This window comes from Papilio machaon, chromosome 3 (assembly GCF_912999745.1).
Source record: "Papilio machaon chromosome 3, ilPapMach1.1, whole genome shotgun sequence".
Taxonomy (NCBI): domain Eukaryota; kingdom Metazoa; phylum Arthropoda; class Insecta; order Lepidoptera; family Papilionidae; genus Papilio; species Papilio machaon.
This window is the reverse complement of record NC_059988.1, coordinates 6925047-6946948: the sequence shown is the minus strand read 5'-3', so window position 1 is coordinate 6946948 and position 21902 is coordinate 6925047. Positions and strand designations below refer to the sequence as shown.

General features: G+C 35.2%; 3 protein-coding genes across 3 annotated transcripts; 1 reads left to right on the top strand and 2 right to left on the bottom strand.

The window, feature by feature from the left end:
- The first annotated feature begins 9001 nt into the window (after positions 1–9001).
- On the top strand, positions 9002–11337 carry LOC106710328 (zinc finger protein 84). The gene is made up of 2 exons (XM_014502345.2): positions 9002–9606; positions 9715–11337. Exons 1-2 carry the CDS (start codon positions 9454–9456, stop codon positions 11296–11298), a joined length of 1737 nt encoding a protein of 578 aa, XP_014357831.1. The 5' UTR covers positions 9002–9453; the 3' UTR covers positions 11299–11337.
- Positions 11338–11713: 376 nt separating this feature from the next.
- Positions 11714–12915, bottom strand: LOC106710359 (peptidyl-prolyl cis-trans isomerase-like 3). The gene is made up of 4 exons (XM_014502380.2): positions 12685–12915; positions 12315–12413; positions 12113–12231; positions 11714–11872 (listed from the first exon to the last, which is right to left on the bottom strand). The coding sequence occupies exons 1-4, from the start codon at positions 12823–12825 to the stop codon at positions 11746–11748; spliced, it is 486 nt and encodes a 161-aa protein (XP_014357866.1). The 5' UTR covers positions 12826–12915; the 3' UTR covers positions 11714–11745.
- Positions 12916–13403: 488 nt separating this feature from the next.
- LOC106710382 (sarcosine dehydrogenase, mitochondrial) lies at positions 13404–20829 on the bottom strand. Its single transcript, XM_045685960.1, has 16 exons — positions 20688–20829; positions 20255–20365; positions 20009–20151; positions 19727–19939; positions 19164–19287; positions 18602–18810; positions 18247–18430; positions 18085–18175; positions 17393–17645; positions 16783–16902; positions 16309–16451; positions 15821–15926; positions 15140–15288; positions 14536–14810; positions 13858–14024; positions 13404–13774 (listed from the first exon to the last, which is right to left on the bottom strand). The coding sequence occupies exons 1-16, from the start codon at positions 20812–20814 to the stop codon at positions 13448–13450; spliced, it is 2742 nt and encodes a 913-aa protein (XP_045541916.1). The 5' UTR covers positions 20815–20829; the 3' UTR covers positions 13404–13447.
- Positions 20830–21902: the final 1073 nt, after the last annotated feature.

The window sequence follows — 21902 nt, the reverse complement described above, 5'->3', positions numbered from 1 at the left end:
CTCATTTCTTTCTTTTATTTTTGAGCCTCTCATTACTCAACATAAAATAAATTGTTAAAATTTATTAATAAAAAAACGAAACAGCCTACGTGTTCTTCCTGACTATGTTCTACATCTGTTTCAAATTTCATAAAGATCCGTTGAGCCGTTCGAGAGATACCTACAAACAAACATCCTTCCATCCATCCATACTTCCATATAAACTCCATCTTACTATACTTCCATCTAACTATTTGCGTGTATATTTCAATGTATTTATTTGGGCAACATCATTGAGGGTTTCAAGATTTTTCAAATTGCTAGAATTTCATAGGAATATTGTATTCAGAAAGAAACAAGGACTGTCCTATCAACGCTATGAGTTCCTGTTATTGCATTGCAGAGACTTTTTCATAAAAGCTCAGTATCATCACTGGCTCGGTGGCTCAAGGGTTATAAGCACTTGACTTGCAATCTGCAGGTCCTGGGTTCGAATCCCGCCATGTACCAATGTATTTTTCGATTTACATATGTACATTTATCCGACGTCCTTACGGTGAAGGAAAACAACGTGATGCAACCTGCACATATCTGAGAAGAAATTCAATGATATGTGTGAAGTCAACCAACCCGCACTTGGCCAGCGTGGTTAACTATGGCCTAGTTACCCCTAGCTTGGGGTAGGCTCCGAGCCCCTTAGTGGAGACATAAAGTGTGACGATGATGATGATGATCACTGGCTCTCTATAAAAACACAAGTTACTAGTGCCAGTAGATCGTAGTTATTAAGGACCTAATGAAGAATTTGTCTAATATAAAATTATACTTTAATATTTTACTCAGACAATAATATTAGTCGTAAGCTCATACACGGCCCAACGAGCTCGAGGATATCAGAAGTTAGACACTACGCTGGTTCAGTGTGGCTTGGTCTTATTGATTTTTTTCACAGACATGTGCAGATTGCATCACAATGTTTACCTTCGTCGAAGAACGTCGGATAAATGTATAAATGAAAATCGAAAAATACATTACTTCATGGCAGGGTCGAACGCTCTTAATCAATAATATGCCAATTAAAAATCTAGTACTGTGGTTTAATATCATAAAGAGGTATGCCATTACTTGATGAACTCATTAAAAATATTCTTTTGCGGTTTATAAATATTTTACCGTCGAATATCAATAAAATCTACCTGCACTAATTTACATCATGACGTATTTAGTTCCTTTTTTATTTTTTTTCCTTATTTTGTTACATATGCAATATGCAAAGAAAAAGCTTTGTAACAACCTTTGGTTAATGTTAATCTTAAGCTTGCATAGAAATAAAATAAAAAACAGCACAACAAAAAATATGCGTCCTTTCATTATCTACAAAAAATACAGAAATACATTTTTGTACAAGTGTAAACGAATGCAAATAAACACATTTATAACTTTTGCGTATCTTATGAAAAATTATTAAGTACCACAAAATTTTAAAGCAATAGTTCCCAACTAGTGCTCTGTAGAAGCCAAAATAAGATTTTTAATTTATAAGGAAAAAGTTTAAATCGCTTATCGCCATTTGATCTTTTTTTTTTTTTCAATTTATATAACAAGGATTATCTTCTTTGTCCGTAATTAAAAGGCAAAGAATCGTTTGTAAGTATATGATGATTTGCATATAGCTTTGAGTAACAAATTAGTTCTAAGATGGCCGAACTCGTGACGAAGATAATAATAAGCTTAGAGATAATATCACAAATATAAAACTAATGAAGTTTATCCTAAAAGTAATATAATTTATTTTTATGTACTTTCCTTTGGAATTTTTAATTAAAGTTTAAGTTTGATTGTTACATAGTAGTCCTTGCTAAAAAAAAATAACATATAAGTTATAAGTAGTCTCTGACCATGATAGATTGGGAACCTTTGGTTTAAAGGATAAGACTACAGAGGTTAGGTATCTGACTTTAGACAAAACGTTACATTACAACACATTTTTTTTTTCTTAAACCGATTCACCAATAAAGCAAAATAATTTTAACTTAAAGCTAATCTATTTCAATGCTTTTTCTATCACTGTAATAACGTTTAAGGAAAAGTCAAATTTTTATTCACGCGTGTTCTTTACAACAGCGAAAGTGTTGAATTAGTGTCAGTTCACACAGACCAGGGCCGAAAGCACAGCAGAGTTCTTACAAATGAAATCGATCTTTATACGATTGAAACTAGGATTTAGAAGACATGAAAAGTAGAGTTAAGTCATTAAAGCACAGTTATTTGCGATAAAAAATCTGCACTGCTTTTCGACCCGTTTGTCTGAACGGACCCTGAAACTGAAAAAAGTACATGACTCGCTGCTAGCGTTAGCGTAGTTTTCGTTTAGCGAAAGAAGTGTTAAGTCAGAGTAAATTTACAATAAATATGTAAAGACGTAGGACTAAATCTGCTGTACAAATCTAAGATTTTTTTTTTTGTAGGTTAGAATTCGAAATCAATACAACTTGCCGGAAAATACTGCGTTTTATAAAACGACATTTCTTGGTTTGTAATAGGGACATAATTGTTTTCTATTAAATAATATATCTATTAAATAATATACCGTTATATTGTTATCTTCAAAATATTTAAAACATTAAATAACTTTCTAACATTAAAGAATAATTAATGATTTTCAATATCAAGGGCGATAACTGTTTGTATCTATTAAATCAAATTTGTATAAAAAGAAAGTGCTTTCTCAAACAAATACAGTTGAACTTGCAGTGTTGATTGCAACACTGCGGCAATCATGTCGCGGGGAAAGCTATTACTTGTGTTTGCGGCTTTAGTGGCAATTGGTACGTAATAATTTTTTTATAAACATTTTAAGGATACTATAATTCCAGTTCAAGTAAAAAAAAAAAACACTAGACAAATCTTTGTTCCTAAATAAGAATGTCCATGGGCGTCGATGATCACCTTAGTGTTCCCGCCGCCTGTTTACGCCCTTCTCTTATAAAAAAGTGTCTATTTGGGTAGAAACATTCATAGAAAAAACTTAAAAACCTGATCATTGAATGTATTTTTTTTCTTTTTTAAATCAACGAATATTTTAAAATTTATGAATGAATTGAATATTTATGAATGAAATGAAATTTGTAAAATCCCTCAATCATTGTGTTATTTTAACATTGAAAATATTTAGGTATTTTAAATACTTATCATAATTATTACTTTCAGGTGAATCTAAGCCACAAGAATACGGAGTATATTCATACAACAAGCCCAATCTACCATTTTTTTCACATAGCAAATCCTTGTCCCCGAGCATATCACTTGGCAATCCTTCTTATTACATTCAGAAGTCAGCCACAGTAAATCACATTAATGTACCCGTTTCACAACCTATCACTAATATTCCTTGCCACAATGATTCTGAAAAACAAGTCGAATCATTCAAACCAGCTAATGTAATTATTATTTATCCCAATATTCAAAAGGAACCGTGTGACGAAAATAAATCTACTGAGCCTCCGTCCACTAAAGCACCAGAATCAATTACGACAAAGAAAATTACTACCACTACTATTCCACCACCTCCTTCGACTAAAGCACCAGAGCCATGCTCGACACAACCTCCTAAAAAGGAAATTCCTACTAGACCACCTCCTCCTTCAACCAAAGCACCGGAACCACGCCCAACGATGCCACCCAAAGAAGTAAAAACTACTCCTAAACCTACTCCTCCCAATAAATCACCAAAACCTTGTCCTCTGCTAACGACCAAAGCAGTAACCCCAAGCATATCATATACTCCTCCAGCTAAAGTTACACGCCCTACAATTCCAACTGCCCCTCCAACAAAAGCTACCCCTGAACCGCGTCCGACATTGCCTCCTAGGATGACAGCGACACCGCCACGCCCTCCAACCACTAAAGCTCCCGAACCATGTGAAACCCAGACTACGCCAACAAGACCACCGCCACCTCCTACTAAGGCACCAGAGCCGTATGAGCCACAGACTAGACCAACAATTCCACCTCGTCCTCAAACCAAAACCCCTGAACCGCGCCCTACGCTGCCACCCAGGTTAACATCTACAACACGTCGCCCTCCACCAACTAAAGCACCAGAGCCATGTGAACCAACTAAACCAACAAATCCTCCGCCACCCCGTACTACTAAAGTACCACCGCCACCCCCTACGCTGCCACCTAGGTTAACATCTACGACACGTCGCCCTCCACCAACTAAAGCACCAGAGCCATGTGAACAAACTAAACCAACAAAACCTCCGCCACCCCGTACTACTAAAGCACCACCGCCACCTCCTACGCTGCCACCTAGGTTAACATCTACGACACGCCGCCCTCCACCAACTAAGGCACCAGAGCCATGTGAACAAACTAGACCAACAAATCCTCCACCACCCCGTACTACTAAAGCACCACCGCCACCCCCTACGCTGCCACCTAGGTTAACATCTACGACACGCCGCCCTCCACCGACTAAGGCACCAGAGCCATGTGAACAAACTAAACCAACAAATCCTCCGCCACCCCGTACTACTAAAGCACCACCGCCACCCCCAACGCTGCCACCTAGGTTGACATCTACGACACGTCGCCCTCCACCGACTAAGGCACCAGAGCCATGTGAACAAACTAGACCAACAAATCCTCCGCCACCCCGTACTACTAAAGCACCACCTCCACCCCCTACGCTGCCTCCTAGGTTGACATCTACAACACGTCGCCCTATACCAACTAAAGCACCAGAACCATGTGAACCCCAGACTACTCCAACAATCCCACCCCCTCCCCCTACTAAGGCACCTGAACCATGCGAACCACAGACCATACCAACACTCCCACCCCCACCCTCTCCTAAGGCACCAGAACCATGTGAACTCCAGACTACAACAATTCCACCCCCACCCCCTACTAAGGCACCAGAACCATGCGAAAAACAGTTAAGACCGATGTCTCCTCTTCCTGTAACCAACGCTTTTAAACCAAATTCGCCACAAGCTCCTAAGGAAAGGCCGACACCTCCACGACCAAATCAAGTTATTGCGGTTCCATCACCGGTGGTACATGAAGTTTTGAATGTAGAGCCTGTGCCCGTCAACTGCGTGAACGGAGAGGTGTTCCCAGCGACTGGCGGAAACTGTGATCAATACCTGATGTGTTACTTTGGAAAGACTTTATTGATGAATTGCCCAGCCGGCCTGGCTTTCAACTATAAAACCAAAAGTTGCGATTGGGTGGAGAATGTGCCATCATGCAATCCTAGAGGTGAGATTACATTAAATAAATATTTTAAACTGAATCTGAATTGAGATGAACATATGTAAATCATGATTAATGCCTTTTATTTATATTTTTTTTATTCGCAGCATTCGAAGGATTCATTTGCCCGGCCGATGTTTACAATGACCACATCTTTAAATACAGGTACGTTAAATTCAATCACGCGGTTTCATTTTAGTTCAGTTTGGCAAACTATTCAAAAATAGTAAGATTTTTAGTCCACAATATTTTTGATTAAAGGAGCTTTTTTTGGTTAATTATATTAAGATCTTTAAATACTTAATTTTAAAACTTTACTATTTGTGACATTTGGTTTCAGGTACCGTGAAAGCTGTCGTCAGTATGTCGCCTGCCACCTGGGCAAGCCGCGTCTCCTCAGCTGCGAAGCGGGACACTTCTTCGACGATTACACCAACTCTTGCGTGGACGCCGAATATGTCACCAACTGTTCAGATGTTTTATACTAAACACGCGTAGCACCGAGTTACACGTGATTTGTTATACATATCTCTGTCGCAGTAATTTATTTTAGTATTATAGTTTACTTTAGTATTATAGTTCACATTGTCAAAACGAACATATAAAACATGCAAGGACGTTTTCAACCCGGAATTACAAAGGGTGCATGCCCACAGTTACAAAGCCATGGGAGGCACTAGCTAATTAACTTACTATACTTTCATGGGCGCTAGACTGGGTTTCACACTTCCAATATGATTAAGACAGCCCTGAAAAGATTCCTTATTTATATGTCTGAGGGAACTGAGATCACATGTTTCATTTGAATGTTTCGATAGTGAGATTTTATAATTACATAAATTTTGATGGTAATTAGAAAAAGTTTAATATTTCCCTAAAACATTATTAATTTATTAAATTATTTAGTATCATGTAACATGTTATATATCCTACAATAAATTATTTAAAACAAGATGTTTTTTATTCACAAACCAATGTACGTCTTAAGGTCAGGTAATTTTAATTGTACCGGGATGACTACATTTTGATAAAAAACTGACCTTTAACAAACGAAACATCAGAATTCACTTACTAATATGTATAACAATTAAAAATATCTAAATCGATGTTAACATATTTAAATAACGATCTCAAATACCAAAGCAATCAATATAAAATTTATCTTATCGCAACAGTTTATAAATACAAGTTATTTGTCTTAACACACACTTAACACACCTAACTGTTGAACAATAGTGGTACTAATTGCTTCTTTCACATCATGTTGAAACAGACTGTCTTTTTTTTATTTTTTGCTCTATGTACACGAGGTATGTATTTAATTTGCATTAAAAAACAATTGATCCTTCCACTAAATATCTGCCATATTCTATATCACTAACGTAAATAAAAAGGTAAATATTTTTAGTGATTGATTTCAATTATTTCAGTAGTTTTAGTAAAATCATAATTTGGAAAACAGACTTTAGACCATCTCAATCAATTTCATAATAATTTTTTTCATCAATCAATTTAATTTTAATCAGTACTTCTACACTCTTATTTTAGCCGTAAAACTTACATATTTGTTGAAATTTTCAGTTAACTCAGAAGTAAACTTGGACAAGAAACATTCGTATATAGATAAACCCGAAAAATTGAATAATCCCCCACCTCTCTTAACAGTGCAAACTGGCAACCCCATACACCTTACAAAGCAAGAACAGAATAACAACTTTTACATAATTCCGATTTTAAAAAAACCCAACTTGAGTATCCAAACAGTAGACATACACCAATATGACCCTGACACAAATATACTCAAGACGATTATTATAATCCCACCGAAAACTAAGAAACCTTGCGATCGTAACTCGAGTGTTTCACAACCGCCTGTTCAAACAGAAAAACCAAAAACCACTCCATCAAGCGATAATATTAAAACTACAGAAGAACCTACTGTCACAATCAAGACTACCACTAAAAAACCCTGTGAATTAACAACCAGGGACACTTCATCGAATGAAATAACAACAACTTCATCAACACTAACTGTGGTAACACAAACTCCAGCCACCAAGTTAACACCGAATCCAAATGAGGTAACATCAAAACCAAATGAGGTAACACTATATCCAACTGAGGTAACAATAAATCCTAATGAGATAACAACAAATCCAAGTGAGGTAACAGCAAATCCAAATGAAGTAGCAACTACTGCAACAATTGAGCGAACGACAAAAGCTCCAATAATAGGAAATCCTGATGGCTCTACGAAATGCCTGCAAGATGGTGTCTACCGTGCCAATAATGTTACCTGTGACCAATTTTATGTGTGCATTCATGGAATACAATATTTAATGGACTGCCCATATGGACTTGTATTTAATGAAAAGTTAAAAATTTGTGATTGGCTAGAAAACGTATCGGATTGTAAACCGCCAGGTAACTAATATTTTTATATAGAGGTATAGATATAAGATACAAGTTAGATGAAGTAATCATTATATTTAAACATGGTATATTAGAGCTACTTGTTTTGTTCAATTTGTTTGAATTTATTCAATTGCAGCATTCAAAGATATCACCTGCCCTGACGATGGTTATGGGATTGATGGCAATTTGATCTTGCAATTCAGGTTAGTAACGTACGTATGTTATTTCGAGTGTGGCGTCCTTTATTTCACGAAAATTATAAGGTAACGTTACAAGGATGTTAGAATTTACAAGTTTTGACTAAAACTGTTTCGGTTAACTTTGTCTAAGGGGAATAATTCGGATTTAGTTTGAAACGCAATATAATTCAAATATAATCTATTTTATGCAACCCAGTTGACTATTATTAGAAATTACTTTCTTCCAATAATTTACTTATTAATTTCTCTTGTTTCCAGATATCGAGATAGCTGCAGTCAGTTCATCGCTTGTCATAAAAGGAAGGCCCGTCTTCTTAGTTGTAAGCCAGGATATTACTTCCACGAAGAACCTAGTAAATGTATGAACTTTAGAAGCAACAGTAACTGTAGAGACGTGTGGTACTCGTATTAAAGTCAAAGTGATTTTAAGTAAAATAAACTCCATTCGAACTTAACAATATATATAACTATATATATATATATATATATATTGTTAAGTTCTACGATAATTTTTTACGGCCGGCCGCCTGTCTCAACCCTACTTGAGAGGAATATATAAAAATTAAATATGTAATATATAAACTAAGTAATTATAACTTAATAATTCAAAATTACTTCTAAAATACACCAACATAAACATGAGTGATTAAACATTATTAATAGAAGGAAAAATATCATTATCAAAAAGGCTAAGAATAGGTAAACGTGTCACAAATAATGTCGATTATAAATCAAATAAAGTTTTTTTTCAAATCTATAAACTAACTTTTACAATTCCTTCGGAAAAGAACTCATTCTTAATTTTTCCTTACTTAGTTTAGCTCTTTTTCTGTAAATTGATTACGTATTTTAATTAATGAAACCAACAATTGCAAATACCTGCTCAGCTAATCTTTTTTTTAATTGAACGACGAAAATTTTTGATAAAATATCACAGTAAAATATTTTATAACTAGTAACCCTATCGCCGAGTATTCATTTACATTTACAGAAATGAACTTTAAATTCTGATTGGCTAATATTACTGTCCATCTAAACAGCACAAATTTCGACCAATGAATAACTTTGAAATGCATTTAATGCTGATTTAAGCCAATAAATATTGGAGAACATGAGAACAAAACAAGACATTATTTTCTGCGAAATTAGCGCGGTCTCAGTTTTACAAAAATTCAAATTCAAATTTTTTCCTGAGCCTAGACCTGTGTTGGTTGACCTATGTTTATTATTTTTTCGGTGAATGGATTAATTCAGGCCACGATTTTTAAACAACGTTTCGACTTAACTATAGATATGAGATGACGACTGGTACGGCAAGCAGGGGCGGCGCGACGTTCCTCTTCTAGCGCGAACCGTAGACCGCAGCCCTGCCGAGCGCCGAGCATCGTCCCAGTTGATACGGATCGAACGATTGCGTAGTCATCGCACTGTGCCATAGCCTCTGTGCTGTGGAAAACTTTTCTGTTTAGTTTCATTATTGCAGTGAATTCTAAATTCGAAATGTTTAATTCTCATTGGTAAATAAAATGTCAATGATGCTTCTAATACTAATTCAATAAAAAGTATTACGACGATTCGATGTCAGATTGTACTCAAAATGGAAGATTCCTACATTATAGCCAACTTTCACGCGCTGTGTCGTCTTTGCTTGACTAAAAGTTCGCTAACAATATCAATATTCGCCGCTGCTCCTGATGAAGACTTGAATATGCCTTTAACCTCCAAAATAGCTGAATGTTTTGAAATGCAGGTTGGTAATCACCAATCACTACAATTCTTGTTGCATTTTATCAAATAAATATTATATGACACTGTTGTTACTGCACCAGTCAATCTCAATTGCTTATGTTTGTTGCAGGTGGATCCCAATGATGGTCTTCCAGGAAGAATATGTTATAAATGCCTATTCAAAGTAAATAAATGTTCAAAGTTTAGATTACAGTGTATTCAAAATGAAGCTAGATTAAAGCAAATAACTAACAGAGTGAATGAGCAAGACACTTCAAATTCATCTGATTATAGTAATTACACTTATAAAAATCATGAAATGGTAAAACCAAAGCCTGAGGACTACATAGTTGAAGACAGTGTTGTGATGGTTGTGGATCCTAGTTTAGATTATGACTCTTCGGAGGAGGAATCTGAAAATGTTGAACAACCTGAGAGTGAAAAAAATGAATGTGAAAATATTCAAGAAGGAGAGCCCACAACGGAATCTTTTTTTAAAAATGTATCCATGTGCCAGTATTGCGACCAAGCATTTGTTTCTCAGGAAAAATGTAAAGAGCATGAACAGAATTACCATGACCCTAACATGCCATACAAATGTGTGGAGTGCAGCTTGGTTTTTGCAGAGCGTAATCAATATGTACAGCATACTAAACATGTGCACCAAAGTGACAAGCCATATCATTGTCCCGAATGTGAAAAATGTTTTGGTAGAAGATCTGATTTAAGAAAACATTCAGTTGTTCATACAGGCATAAGACCATTCCAATGTCATTATTGTCTTAAGAGTTTTTCACGGAACACAAATTTAAGTAAACATTTGAGAATACATGCAGGACATAAACCCCATGTTTGTCCCATGTGTCCCAGAAGTTTTGTAGCCAAGGGAGATCTACAACGGCATGTTCTCATTCACTCTGGTATGAAACCTTATGCTTGCAGTAAATGTCCCTTATCCTTTGGACGAAGGGATAAACTTATAAAACATGAATTAAAGCATGGTCCTATCAACTCACAAATTAAAAGAAATGAATCTGAGATTGATCAAGAAACCCATGACATGGTTGTCAGTATTAATCCTTTTAGCAACATAATGACATCCCCAACTCAGCTCAACCCTGAAAATTCCATTGGTGATTATGACTTTCCTAGTGTCCCTGACCACATAGTAGGTGAAAGTAGTTTTATAAATCATGTCAGAAAGAATCCTCCCACCCCTAGTAAGTCAATGCAAGGTTCACCTGGTAAGCAGAAAATGATGACTAACAAAAACAAACCAAAGAACATAAAATGCCATCAATGTACAAAGCGATTTTCATCTCTAGATGCCTATAAAACACATGTTTCTGTTGCTCATATTGGATCTAGAGTTTTTCAATGCAAAGTGTGTTTTAAAAAGTTTTCCAGGAAAAGAGAATTAGACCGTCACACACAAACACACATAGGCATGAAACCATTCTCATGCAATAGCTGTGATAAGAAATTTAATAGTAAGGAAAAATTGGATAATCATGAACAAACACAGGAGTGTTCAGTTGTTAACATGCCTTGCATAGAATGCGGTTTGACTTTCAAAAAGAAAGCCGATTTAGTTGCACACATTAAATCACACTTTACAGATAATTTTGATGACAAACTATGCATGAGCGAAATAAAAAAAGAGACGGAATCAGATTTCCAGCTTGATGACAACTTTTATGAATTAGAAACCTGAGACTTGGAGTTTGACATTCAAAAAATGTTTCAATGATATCTAAGACAATTATTAATGTGAATATAAATAAAATATTTGATTTATAATGTTGATAAAATTATGTCCATTTGTATGTAATTTAGTGTAATATGTTTAAATGCTTATATATTTCTAAATTTAATGTAAATACATGCTATTCTGACAGTTACTTCCACTACAATTATTAAAGGATTTTATGAGCAAATTTTAGTAAATGGATCTCAACATTTTTAGCACCGGTTATATAAAATACCAGATAATTCCAGAAATAGTAATTAAGACCTTATGTAATTCATAGTATTAAATATTTAAATACAAAAACATTAATATATCTTGTTGAAAAGTTGTTATTTCTTCCTGTAATGTAGGTGACGTAACCAAATAAATGTTTTAATAATCAACACATGTTTTCATTGACTCATATTTTTATTATCCAGCTAATGGGTTTGCATGAATTGTGACAGACGTAATCCTGACTTCTGTTAAGGGTTTGAATGTTTTTGGATTAACAGCTAACTTCTCCAAATCGTCAAGAGCCTCAAATCCATCAATTATTCTGTAATAAAGTAAATTAATTGTTATAAACAGCTTGGAAGGAGAATGAACGGGATACTTCTTTTGTTATGAGGTAAAAAGCCACATAACAATGTTTTATCTTCATTTGACCATTATATTATTTTAAAAATATAGACAAGATTTAACAAAAAAGGATCAATACTATTGATGCATTAACTGACTTAGAACAAGCCAGGATGTTTTTTTTTCATGAATAATTTCTATAATTAAAATTAACTACCTTCCAAAAATGGTATATTTCAAATCCAGATGTGGTTGTTCTCCATATGTAAAGAAAAATTGACTTCCATTTGTGTTAGGGCCATTGTTGGCCAAGCTGACTATTCCCCTTGAATTGTGCTGGAAAAGGAAAGGAAATGTAAAAATTAGTTTTAATGTTAAAAAAAACAAGTCATTACAATCTGTAATAGACAAATTTTTACCTTTAATTCTTCTCGAAACTCATCATCAAATTTTTTACCCCATATTGAATTTCCCCCTTTCCCTGTACCAGTTGGGTCTCCTGTTTGAACTATGAAACCCTAAAAAACAACAAGACTCTATAAAATAAATCTCTATTTACAGTTTTAATCACATTTCTAGTGTATTCATCATTTACTCCTAAGTAGGGACTGCGACAGGAAGGCGACTGGCCATAAAAATTAAACAAAAACACTAAATTTCATAAAACCTAGTGCGTGGGATAAGGCCAAGGAGATGATGATGATATCTAGTCTATTCATCTCAAAATCATTCTCATTATTATTAATCTTACATTTATGGTTAGGTTATCGTTACCAAAATATAACTCACCTTGATGTTTCTATGAAACAAGCACCCATTGTAATAATCACTAGCACAAAGTGCTAGAAAATTTTCACATGCTTTAGGGCATTGTTCACAAAATAACTCAATTTTTATATCTCCTACGTCAGTGTGTAATGTAACCGACATTTTCCTTCTTCATACAATTTATTTTAATCTTTAAGAAAGTAGAGCTACGTAGAAAATATAGTATCGACACAAATTCAAATTATAGTTTGTTTACTTAATAAGCCTGTTTTGAGAACCACAATTTGAGTTGACAGATGACATTGATTTAGTTGACATTGACAGTTTTAGTATGGCTTTTAAAAAGTAAATCCACATGACCATTGACTCTTAAAGCCAAATAGATTTTTCTATCTTACTAATATTATAAATGCGAATGTTTGAATGGATAAATGTATATTTGTTAGAGTATCTGCAGATGGCTCAACGTATTTCGATGAAATTTGACATAGATGTACAAGAACATATCTGGAAGAGCGCACAGGTTACTAATTGTTTTAAAATTCAGCGCGGACAGAATTGCGGGCAACAGCTAGTATTTTTGTATTGTAACATACAATAGCTTATAACTAAAATAAATATTATCAAAGCTAAGAAATAAATATTGGCCTAGTATCTTAATTCTTAATACATAGTCGTTACTACCCGTTAATGGATTTAAAAAAAATGGATCCTTTTCATTAGTAGTAAAAAACACAATAAGCATTTGAAATGTTTTTATTGAGATCTAAAAAAACGTAAAATACTATTCACTACCGCCTGCTCTCTCGTTTTGTCCGGCATGCGGCTCATGCGTATTTTCATCCATGCCTTGTTCGCCGTAATTTCCAAGTAATCTTTGGCCAGTAGGATCAAAAGGTGACCTCAAATGAAGTGTAGCCTTATATTTCTTTCCCATAACTTCTATTTCATAGTTTCCTTCTTTCAAAAAGGTTTTCGTAACTTCGGAACCCTGATTTCTCACATAACCGATTCCAATAGGCTTGTCGAGATAATAAGCATAGTCGCCTCTCCTCAAGTATCCCACTGGTTCACCATTTCTGAATATTCCTTCTTGACCATATAACGCTACCTACAAATATAGAAAATTTTAAGTTAGTCTTTACAACATTAGAAATCCATTATTAGTTTGAGGGTTTGTTAAAAATGTCATACTTTATCATCAAGTGTGAAGTATGCATATTTTTTCGCTACACCGTTTATTCTTGCTTTCGTTACTTGTTCATTGCCGATGTATTCACCGTCTTTCCTACAGGCGAAACCTAAGTTAGCTTCTATTGGATTATCATCTGATCTCAAGTCGGCATTCCATAAATGATAACCTGAAAAATTCGACCTTTAAATACTGGAAAAAAATATATTTATAACCATTATCTTTCTATTATTGTGTACACTATTATAATAATAATGGACATGTAAAGACATTCAATAATAAGCAACGATTAAAAGAATCAAATAGCTAAATTATACGGGGTAATTAATTATCCTTAGTGAGAGGTATTTTTAAAACAATTAACAGAAAAAAAAACGGTAATTCACGGTAAAAGTCAATGGGGAGAAAACCGTAAGCTCTAAAATAAATGGCGCTAGTGTCAAGAGCAGGCTGTCATCTGTCACGTTATCCTAATGATTTTTCAAACAAAAATAAAAAAGTACTGCTTTTTTAATTTTTTGTTACAAATAATTTATAAAAATTTCGTTATTTTTGAATTATTTGTGTAAAATTTGGTACTTTATACTTCTGTATATAAAAAAAAGTATTTTTTATATATCTGTGGTATATTTAGTGCTACTTCCAATCTTAATTGCTGATCATTTCTAGTCACATTTTACCTTTCTCAGCACTTAAAGAAGTCAACGCTCTCCATCCAGCATTCCTCAGCCCCTTAGCAGTTTTTAGTGCTTGGTATATTTGTATGGCATGTGATGAAGGCATGTGCAGTTCCCAGCCCAGTTCCCCAGACCAGCCAACACGAAGTGCGCGACATTTGTACTGTTTGTTATCAGCAGAGAAAGGTGCTTTGGACACGTTGATACTACGATGAGTGTTCACAGGGAACGCATCATTCGATAGACCGGCGTCAGTATACCGTTGGAGAATTCTCTGGCTAAAATTTGAATAAACATTTTAAATAAAGATTGCCATAAGAGTTAAAAGACTGCCATTATCACAACTCATCAGGAACGGGTGTAACGTAGGGATGGGTATTAATTCAACGAACTAGTTGAATATTAAGGGGTCTATTTTTAGACTTCTTTCCCTTCACACCTTTGGAAGTGGAATTGACGGAGGAGGGAATGTGTAGGATAAGGTAATGACAGGAATTACACGATTTTATACAAAGATTTTGGTCTCGGAAACCAACGGTAAGAGGGTTCTTGTTTTAGAAACGACCTTGAAAATTTTTAATTATGTTATTCTGCCGTATCCTGTTACCTGTCAGGTCCTTGTACGCTGAGGATGCAAAGTTGTTTGGTGACGTCAGTAATGGTCGCTCTCAGCTTATGTGTTTGAATGATGCGTCGTAAATGAGCGAGTGTGTGGTTCGCACTGAACCCTGATGACACCACGTAATATCCACGACCCTGACAATATTGTCAAACACAAATTTCTAGATTGACATGAATTTAAATGAAAAAAGATCATTACTGTTTATATGGGTAAATTAATTAATTAAGAAACAGCATAACTCATGTTTGACGGTCCGGTGACGGTACCGACTAGTTCGACTTCGCTGTCGCGTCGGAATAAACACTCACCCTGAAGATGGACCCCCGATGGGTCAAACGTGAGTTAAGCCGTTTATTAATTAATTAATTATGATGTCTCACGAAAGTTTAAACTGTTTATATGGGATTCAGAATTGCACAAAAATTGTTCTTACAAGTTTAGTGAATTAACTATGTATTGATGTTTTTTTTTACAATTTCTTGATTACAATGATGTTAATTTGAACATGGGACTGCAATATAAATAAAGACATCGTCTTTTATTTTAAGGTTACTAAGGCGCCTTTATTTTTTAAAGATTTTTTTTGAAGATTCCTGGCCATTAAAATAATGTAGGCCAAAAAAAAAGATCTCCCTAAGGAAAGGCAAGTCACATTTACGTAATTACTTTGAATATAGGCTCGTGCAACTGCCCGCTGCCGCCATCGAGAATGCTCACGGTGACATCAGCTTCCACACCACCTTTGTCATTGAGCAGCAAGGAATAAACGACCCTGTGAATAACACAATAAAGCTCTAAGTTCAGTGTAATACTGTATTCTTATAAAATCATAGCTTTGGGAGACATCATTCATTTTCCATGGCTATTTATAACAAGATTCAAACTTTATAGGGGCTTGTGTTGTATAGCTGCAAACGCATCTACCGTAGGTGGGCCTACTATAGGAAGGCGTGCACGTGCGCAAGATGTACCCCGCCTCCTTTTATATCCCCCTTTTATAAGACAATGTTGTGTCGGACACCGACTTATGCGATGTTCAGAGCTGTCATATGTTAGATTTTTAAGGATTCAATGTCACATGTCTGTGGTACAATGCGCGTGTGGTGCACACGTACGATGTTCAGACCTGTTATAAAGTTTCTACGGCAGTATACCTGTCGTCTTTCTTGGTGAGATCAGCAGTGAAGGCGAGATGTGCCGTGCGCTGGGCATCCGGACCCGTCAGGTAGAACTTGCCGTAGTACGACATGTTGAACAACGCCGCCGCGTTACGACATGACAGTGCCTCTTCACCGATCTGTCGTCGTTGTTTTAAACTTTGAACACTTTATTAGTTTTGGAAAAAATTATATAGGAATTTTGGCAACGGTTTGACAAATTTTTACGTAAGAAATGTTTTGAAATCTTTTTTGAAAAAGTTTGCTATTTGTGTTCAGACATTACTTTAAATTAAGTTTCAAACTTTTGGAAAGTGACAATTTATTACTTTCTGTTTTTCATACAGCCTGTCCCTATCGCACAAAAAAAACAAGAATCCCTCAAATCTTGCCGATGAATACAAAAAAATTATACAAAACACAGATAATAGTTTAGTTGATAGAACTGTGAATTTTCTTCTTTCTACATACGAGTTTATGATGTTTGGAGAAATCGAAGGTGTAATCTCCTTGAAGTATATGCTCGTAGCGCTGGTCTAGATTGCGCGGATAGTCCTGTGTGCCGCCCCAGTCGTACTGCTGCACTCGGATCTACAATAACATATTATTAAAACTGAACTATGAACCACTAAATTTCATACTAATATAAATGTGAATGTTTAGATGGATAGATGGATGGATGGATGTTTGAAGGTATCTTCGGAACGGCTTAACTGATCTTGATGAAATTTGGTATAGGTATAGAATATAGTCTGGAAGAACACATAGGCTACTAATTGAGTTTTTATTTAAATCCGGGCGAACGGAGTCGCGGGCGACAGTTATTCTAACATAAAGAAATACTAGTCTATAACCTTTACAACATCGGATTATCAAAGGGCGAAAAAAAATCCATAAACACTAAAAATTTAATCGTTCAAATCAGAGATTTTCATACTTGTTGTACTTCTTGTAAATGTATTAAAAAAATTTAGTAGTTTCGTTATTGTTCGCTATCGAACAAGACAGCATAGTCTTCCAAGAAATCACTGTACTACTAGAAAATCAATTACAAAGTTATTCTTAGTCAACCTCCGTTTACCTTCTCCCCGGGCATATAGAAGCCGGGTCGTTCCCATCCAGCGCGGGCCTGCATCACCGCGCCATCATCCACCAGGTCCTGATGCAGAGCATCATGGCTGGCATCCCGGCCCGCCAGCCGCTCGTCGTGCGGGAACACCACGCTGTAGTTACGTACATACGACTCGTGGCTGCACTCACGTACCCAGTGCGGCCGCGACAACTGCGCGGGAGTGAAGCGACGCACGTCGAACGTGAACATGTTGTACTTCGGCCTGACATACATACATATATCTGACATATATATAATACTAGCTGTCGCCTGCGATTAGGGTATGAAAAACTCTTTCAAGAAAAAGATTGTCAGACCTACTGAATATGCATATAAAATTTCATAAAAATGGAAAGGATGGGAAAGAGGATTTTGCAGAGGAGGGGACGAATAAACAGAGAAAATATTCTCTTTCTGTGCGTCACTGTACATTGCTTGGTAAGTATAGAGCACAGAGATGAGGCTCGCCGCTGCATCTTTACATCCCGCCGTACCAAAAATTGTGTCTGCGCAACCTTTCTAACAAAATTCCGTGACGCCATGATCTTTGAAGACTAAGATTCTATAAAATGAGACCAAAAATTCGCTCCCAGGTCGATTACAGCATTTATTAAATAACTTTTACTAAATTAGATTCTGTAGGAAATTTGTTAACAACTGACCTTCCGGTAACGATCCATTCCGCCATTTGGATAGCGGAACCTGCAGAAAACATCATACCTGCGGAATTGTATCCGCAGTTGTGGTACAATCCTGAAAAAAAAAACAAAGTTAATTAATAACATGGATAAAAGTAGCAATCAAAAACCGTTAGTATTTCTTACCAAAGACGTTGGGATCTTCGCCCAGTAGTGGTTTGTGATCGGGAGTGAACGATTCCGGTCCGCAAACCGTACTTTTGACGCCGATTGTACTTAGTTTGGGACATAAAGTCGTCGCACTATTCATATGCACACCGAATACATCCCAATCTAAGTCATATAAATGAAATTGAAGATTATCTGGGACCTGTAAAAAAGTTATTTCCTTAATATTTAATTTTAATGAGAACTTTCATTAAAATTTAATTATAATGAAACTAATGTCATATGTTATGTTCATTTTAATGAATTTGATTTACATTTAATTAGTAAAGACGTGTAAACTTGAGATTAAATTTATTTTTATTATAATTCTTACTTGATCCAACATATGTGGGTTCGGTTCGTAACCCCCAACGTGACATGACTCCCCTTGTACCTTGATGTACAAGTTAACATCATGGTCTCTAATATTCGGAGCACCGCGGATTTCAGGCGTACCGTCACACACCACGTACGCATGCTTGAAAGGTACTATAGGTAACGATGGTACACCAGCAAACCTTGCTACTCTTGGACCCCACGCACCTGTGAAATATGGTGTCATGATTACGTAACGGTCCTGAAAAGTAGGGAGTCAAACAATCTCTATATTTCCTTACATTTGAGGTAAAACCAATTGTTGCGTAATCTCTCGATTTTTTCATTGATCCTTTTCTCACAAAATTTTATGTTTTTGATTAACTGATGTAAGATGGAAGAATAAAAGTTCGAGCAATCTCCAAAATCTTTTTTTGGAAAAAAGCTATTAATAGAAAAGGCTCATATTTAAAAAGTGTCATGTAGATACCTATATAGTTATAGAAAATAGTATATTTCTCCATACAAATGTACAAACAAAATATGCACAGATATAATTATCTACGTATAAATATAATTACCTCCACAATTAACAACACATTTAGTCTTGATAATGCCTTTATCAGTATGTACTGCGGTCACCTCTTTATTACCCAGCATGTTGTGAGCGTAATGTATATCTAATACTGGACATTCTTCATACACCTACAACATCATTCTTTATTTATATAACAATGTTTTTTTTATATATTAGAAGGTGGCAAACGAGCAAGCGGCCACATGAATTCGCCGAAATGATGAAACGACGGCTGCCCACAGATATCCGCAATTACAGATGTGTTGCCTGCCCTCGATCGACGAAGGAGGAGACGCACAAAAAGAGAATATTTAACCTTCCTATGCATCTCATCCTCCATCAAATCCACTTCCCCTTCCCATCCTTTCCTTATAAAAAAGGGTGGGAAAGGAAAGTGGACTAAAATTAGGCCTTGAAAAATAATGCAAAAAATGTTTAGGTAATCATTTCATATAACGAATTGGAATGTGCGTTTTTTTATATTTTATTCGTTATTTGGTCGTAGTATTATATTGCATTATAAAATTATCTTTTACATCTAATAAAGTATATATAACGTTAACGTACCTTCCCGCCATTATTAGTGGCGGCTTTTAAAAGCGCGCTGCAAGCCATGGCCGGGTCGATAGTGCCATCTTCTGGCGAGTATAGCGCCATTTTGAAAACAGAAGGATCCAGTAATGGGAACAATTTCTGAGCTTCTTTAGGATCTAAGACTTGACTAGGTATTCCCATTGCTTTGCCGAGTGTATGCAATCTCATATATTCTTGCGTCCGGACCTAGAATAATAGGTATTACTTTTTTCAACTTAAACTTGATAATAATAACGCATTATTTGTTTAACATACCGTGCTACGTGAAATAAATAATCCTCCATTATTGATCCAACCAGCGTAGTCACCAGTTTCTTTTTCTAAGCCGCTGTATACTGCTCTTGAATCCTGTAACAACCGCACCTCCAAGTCGCATGGTCGGAGAGACCAAACCAAACCTGGAAAAGATCAATAAACTACATAAAAGTCAGTGTTACTATTGAATTATATCGAAGACTGTTTTTATTGTTGGTATGATTCGTAATGGACGGATATACTTGCCTGCCGTATGCCATGTTGTGCCACTAGTTATCTTAGCCCTCTCCAGTAGGACAGCGCTGACCCCTCGTTTTGTTAACTGATATAAAGTGTTGCATCCAGCTATCCCACCACCTGATCGTAATCGGACAATGTCATGAACTAGACTATGCAGGTAACTAACTAACTAGGGTGACGCCACTGCATGGGTCACTACCCAAAGTGTGTCTTGGCCTCCGACAACAAAAGACTATGCAGATAGTTGTATAAAATTGACCGAATCTTTCAAGAAATCTGATATTGAAGGTAAATATTGTATTTTTAACAAATCATAATTTTCAAAGTTCTTACCACTAACATTAATCATGGATTTAAATATATTTTTACTTTCATCTTTAACTTACAAAACAGAAAAAAAATTGAATCATAAATAATAAGTTAAAATGTAGGTACTTACCGATAATAACAACATCTGCTGATGTAACGACTTCATTTTTTGTTGCGAAAGATCTAACATTGTAATTATATTTTAAAAATTTCGCTGCTTTATTTTTTATACTTCTGTTATTTAATATTTTAATCATATTGAAGTTATATGAAATATGTTTTCTCTCGCTGCAGCGAGTTGAATAACTGTTTATTTCAAACTATAATTATACGAGATAATAATATTTGATAACAGTTCTCCAAACAACTTGAGACCTTTCAATACGTAGATGTCCTCATGTCAAAGTTCAAATGTGTTTTATCAAAATTTATTTATTATGTAGCACCACACTAGTTACGAAGACAGCTTAATAGTGATGTGAAACACAAAATATCGACATCGCAAAATTAACATCAATAATTAATTTTAATGTTCCCGAACAGCTGAGAAATCTGTGAACGCCACAACAATTTCTAGAATGAAATGTTATTAGCTATAAATATCAATAATAACTAGCTGCATATTTTGTAGTTGGTTCGGCTCACTATTGATCACAAACTATCGATATTTTAACATAACAAATGTTTGTCACATTACTATCGATAGATTGGCAATTTATCGATGCTACTTATTAGCAACAACGGACATCACTATAAAACTACTTAAAGCAAAAGTCTGAATGGTTCAGTATAATTATATCAGTAACACTATCAAAGAACAGTATAAATAGTTTCTTGACGTAACAAAAAAAAATTATGGGCGTTGTTTTTAAAAGAATTACATCATGAAATTAGTACCCTATAATATACCTAAATAAATGTTTTAAACATTTTTTCTCAATTATTACTATTTTTTGCATCACTATAACTATTTATGACAACTTTTGATACTTTATAACTAATTAATATTAATAATTGATTATTATCTATGACTTTTTATTAATAAGTATTTCTGTCCTTATAAGGTACTAGTCGTCGCCCGAGACTCCGTTCGCGCTAAATTTAAAAAAAAACTTTATAGCCGATGTGTTATGCCAAATTTCATCAAGATCCGTGGAACCGTTCCAGAGATACCTTCAAACAAACATCCAGCCAAACATTCGCATTTATAATATTAGTAAGAATCTTACGATTAGAAAAAAAAAGATGTATCACCTAAACATTTATTTTATTTACATTCTAAATAATCTTATATATAACAAATAATAAATGTAAAATATTAAAACATTTGGAATTATTATTAAAA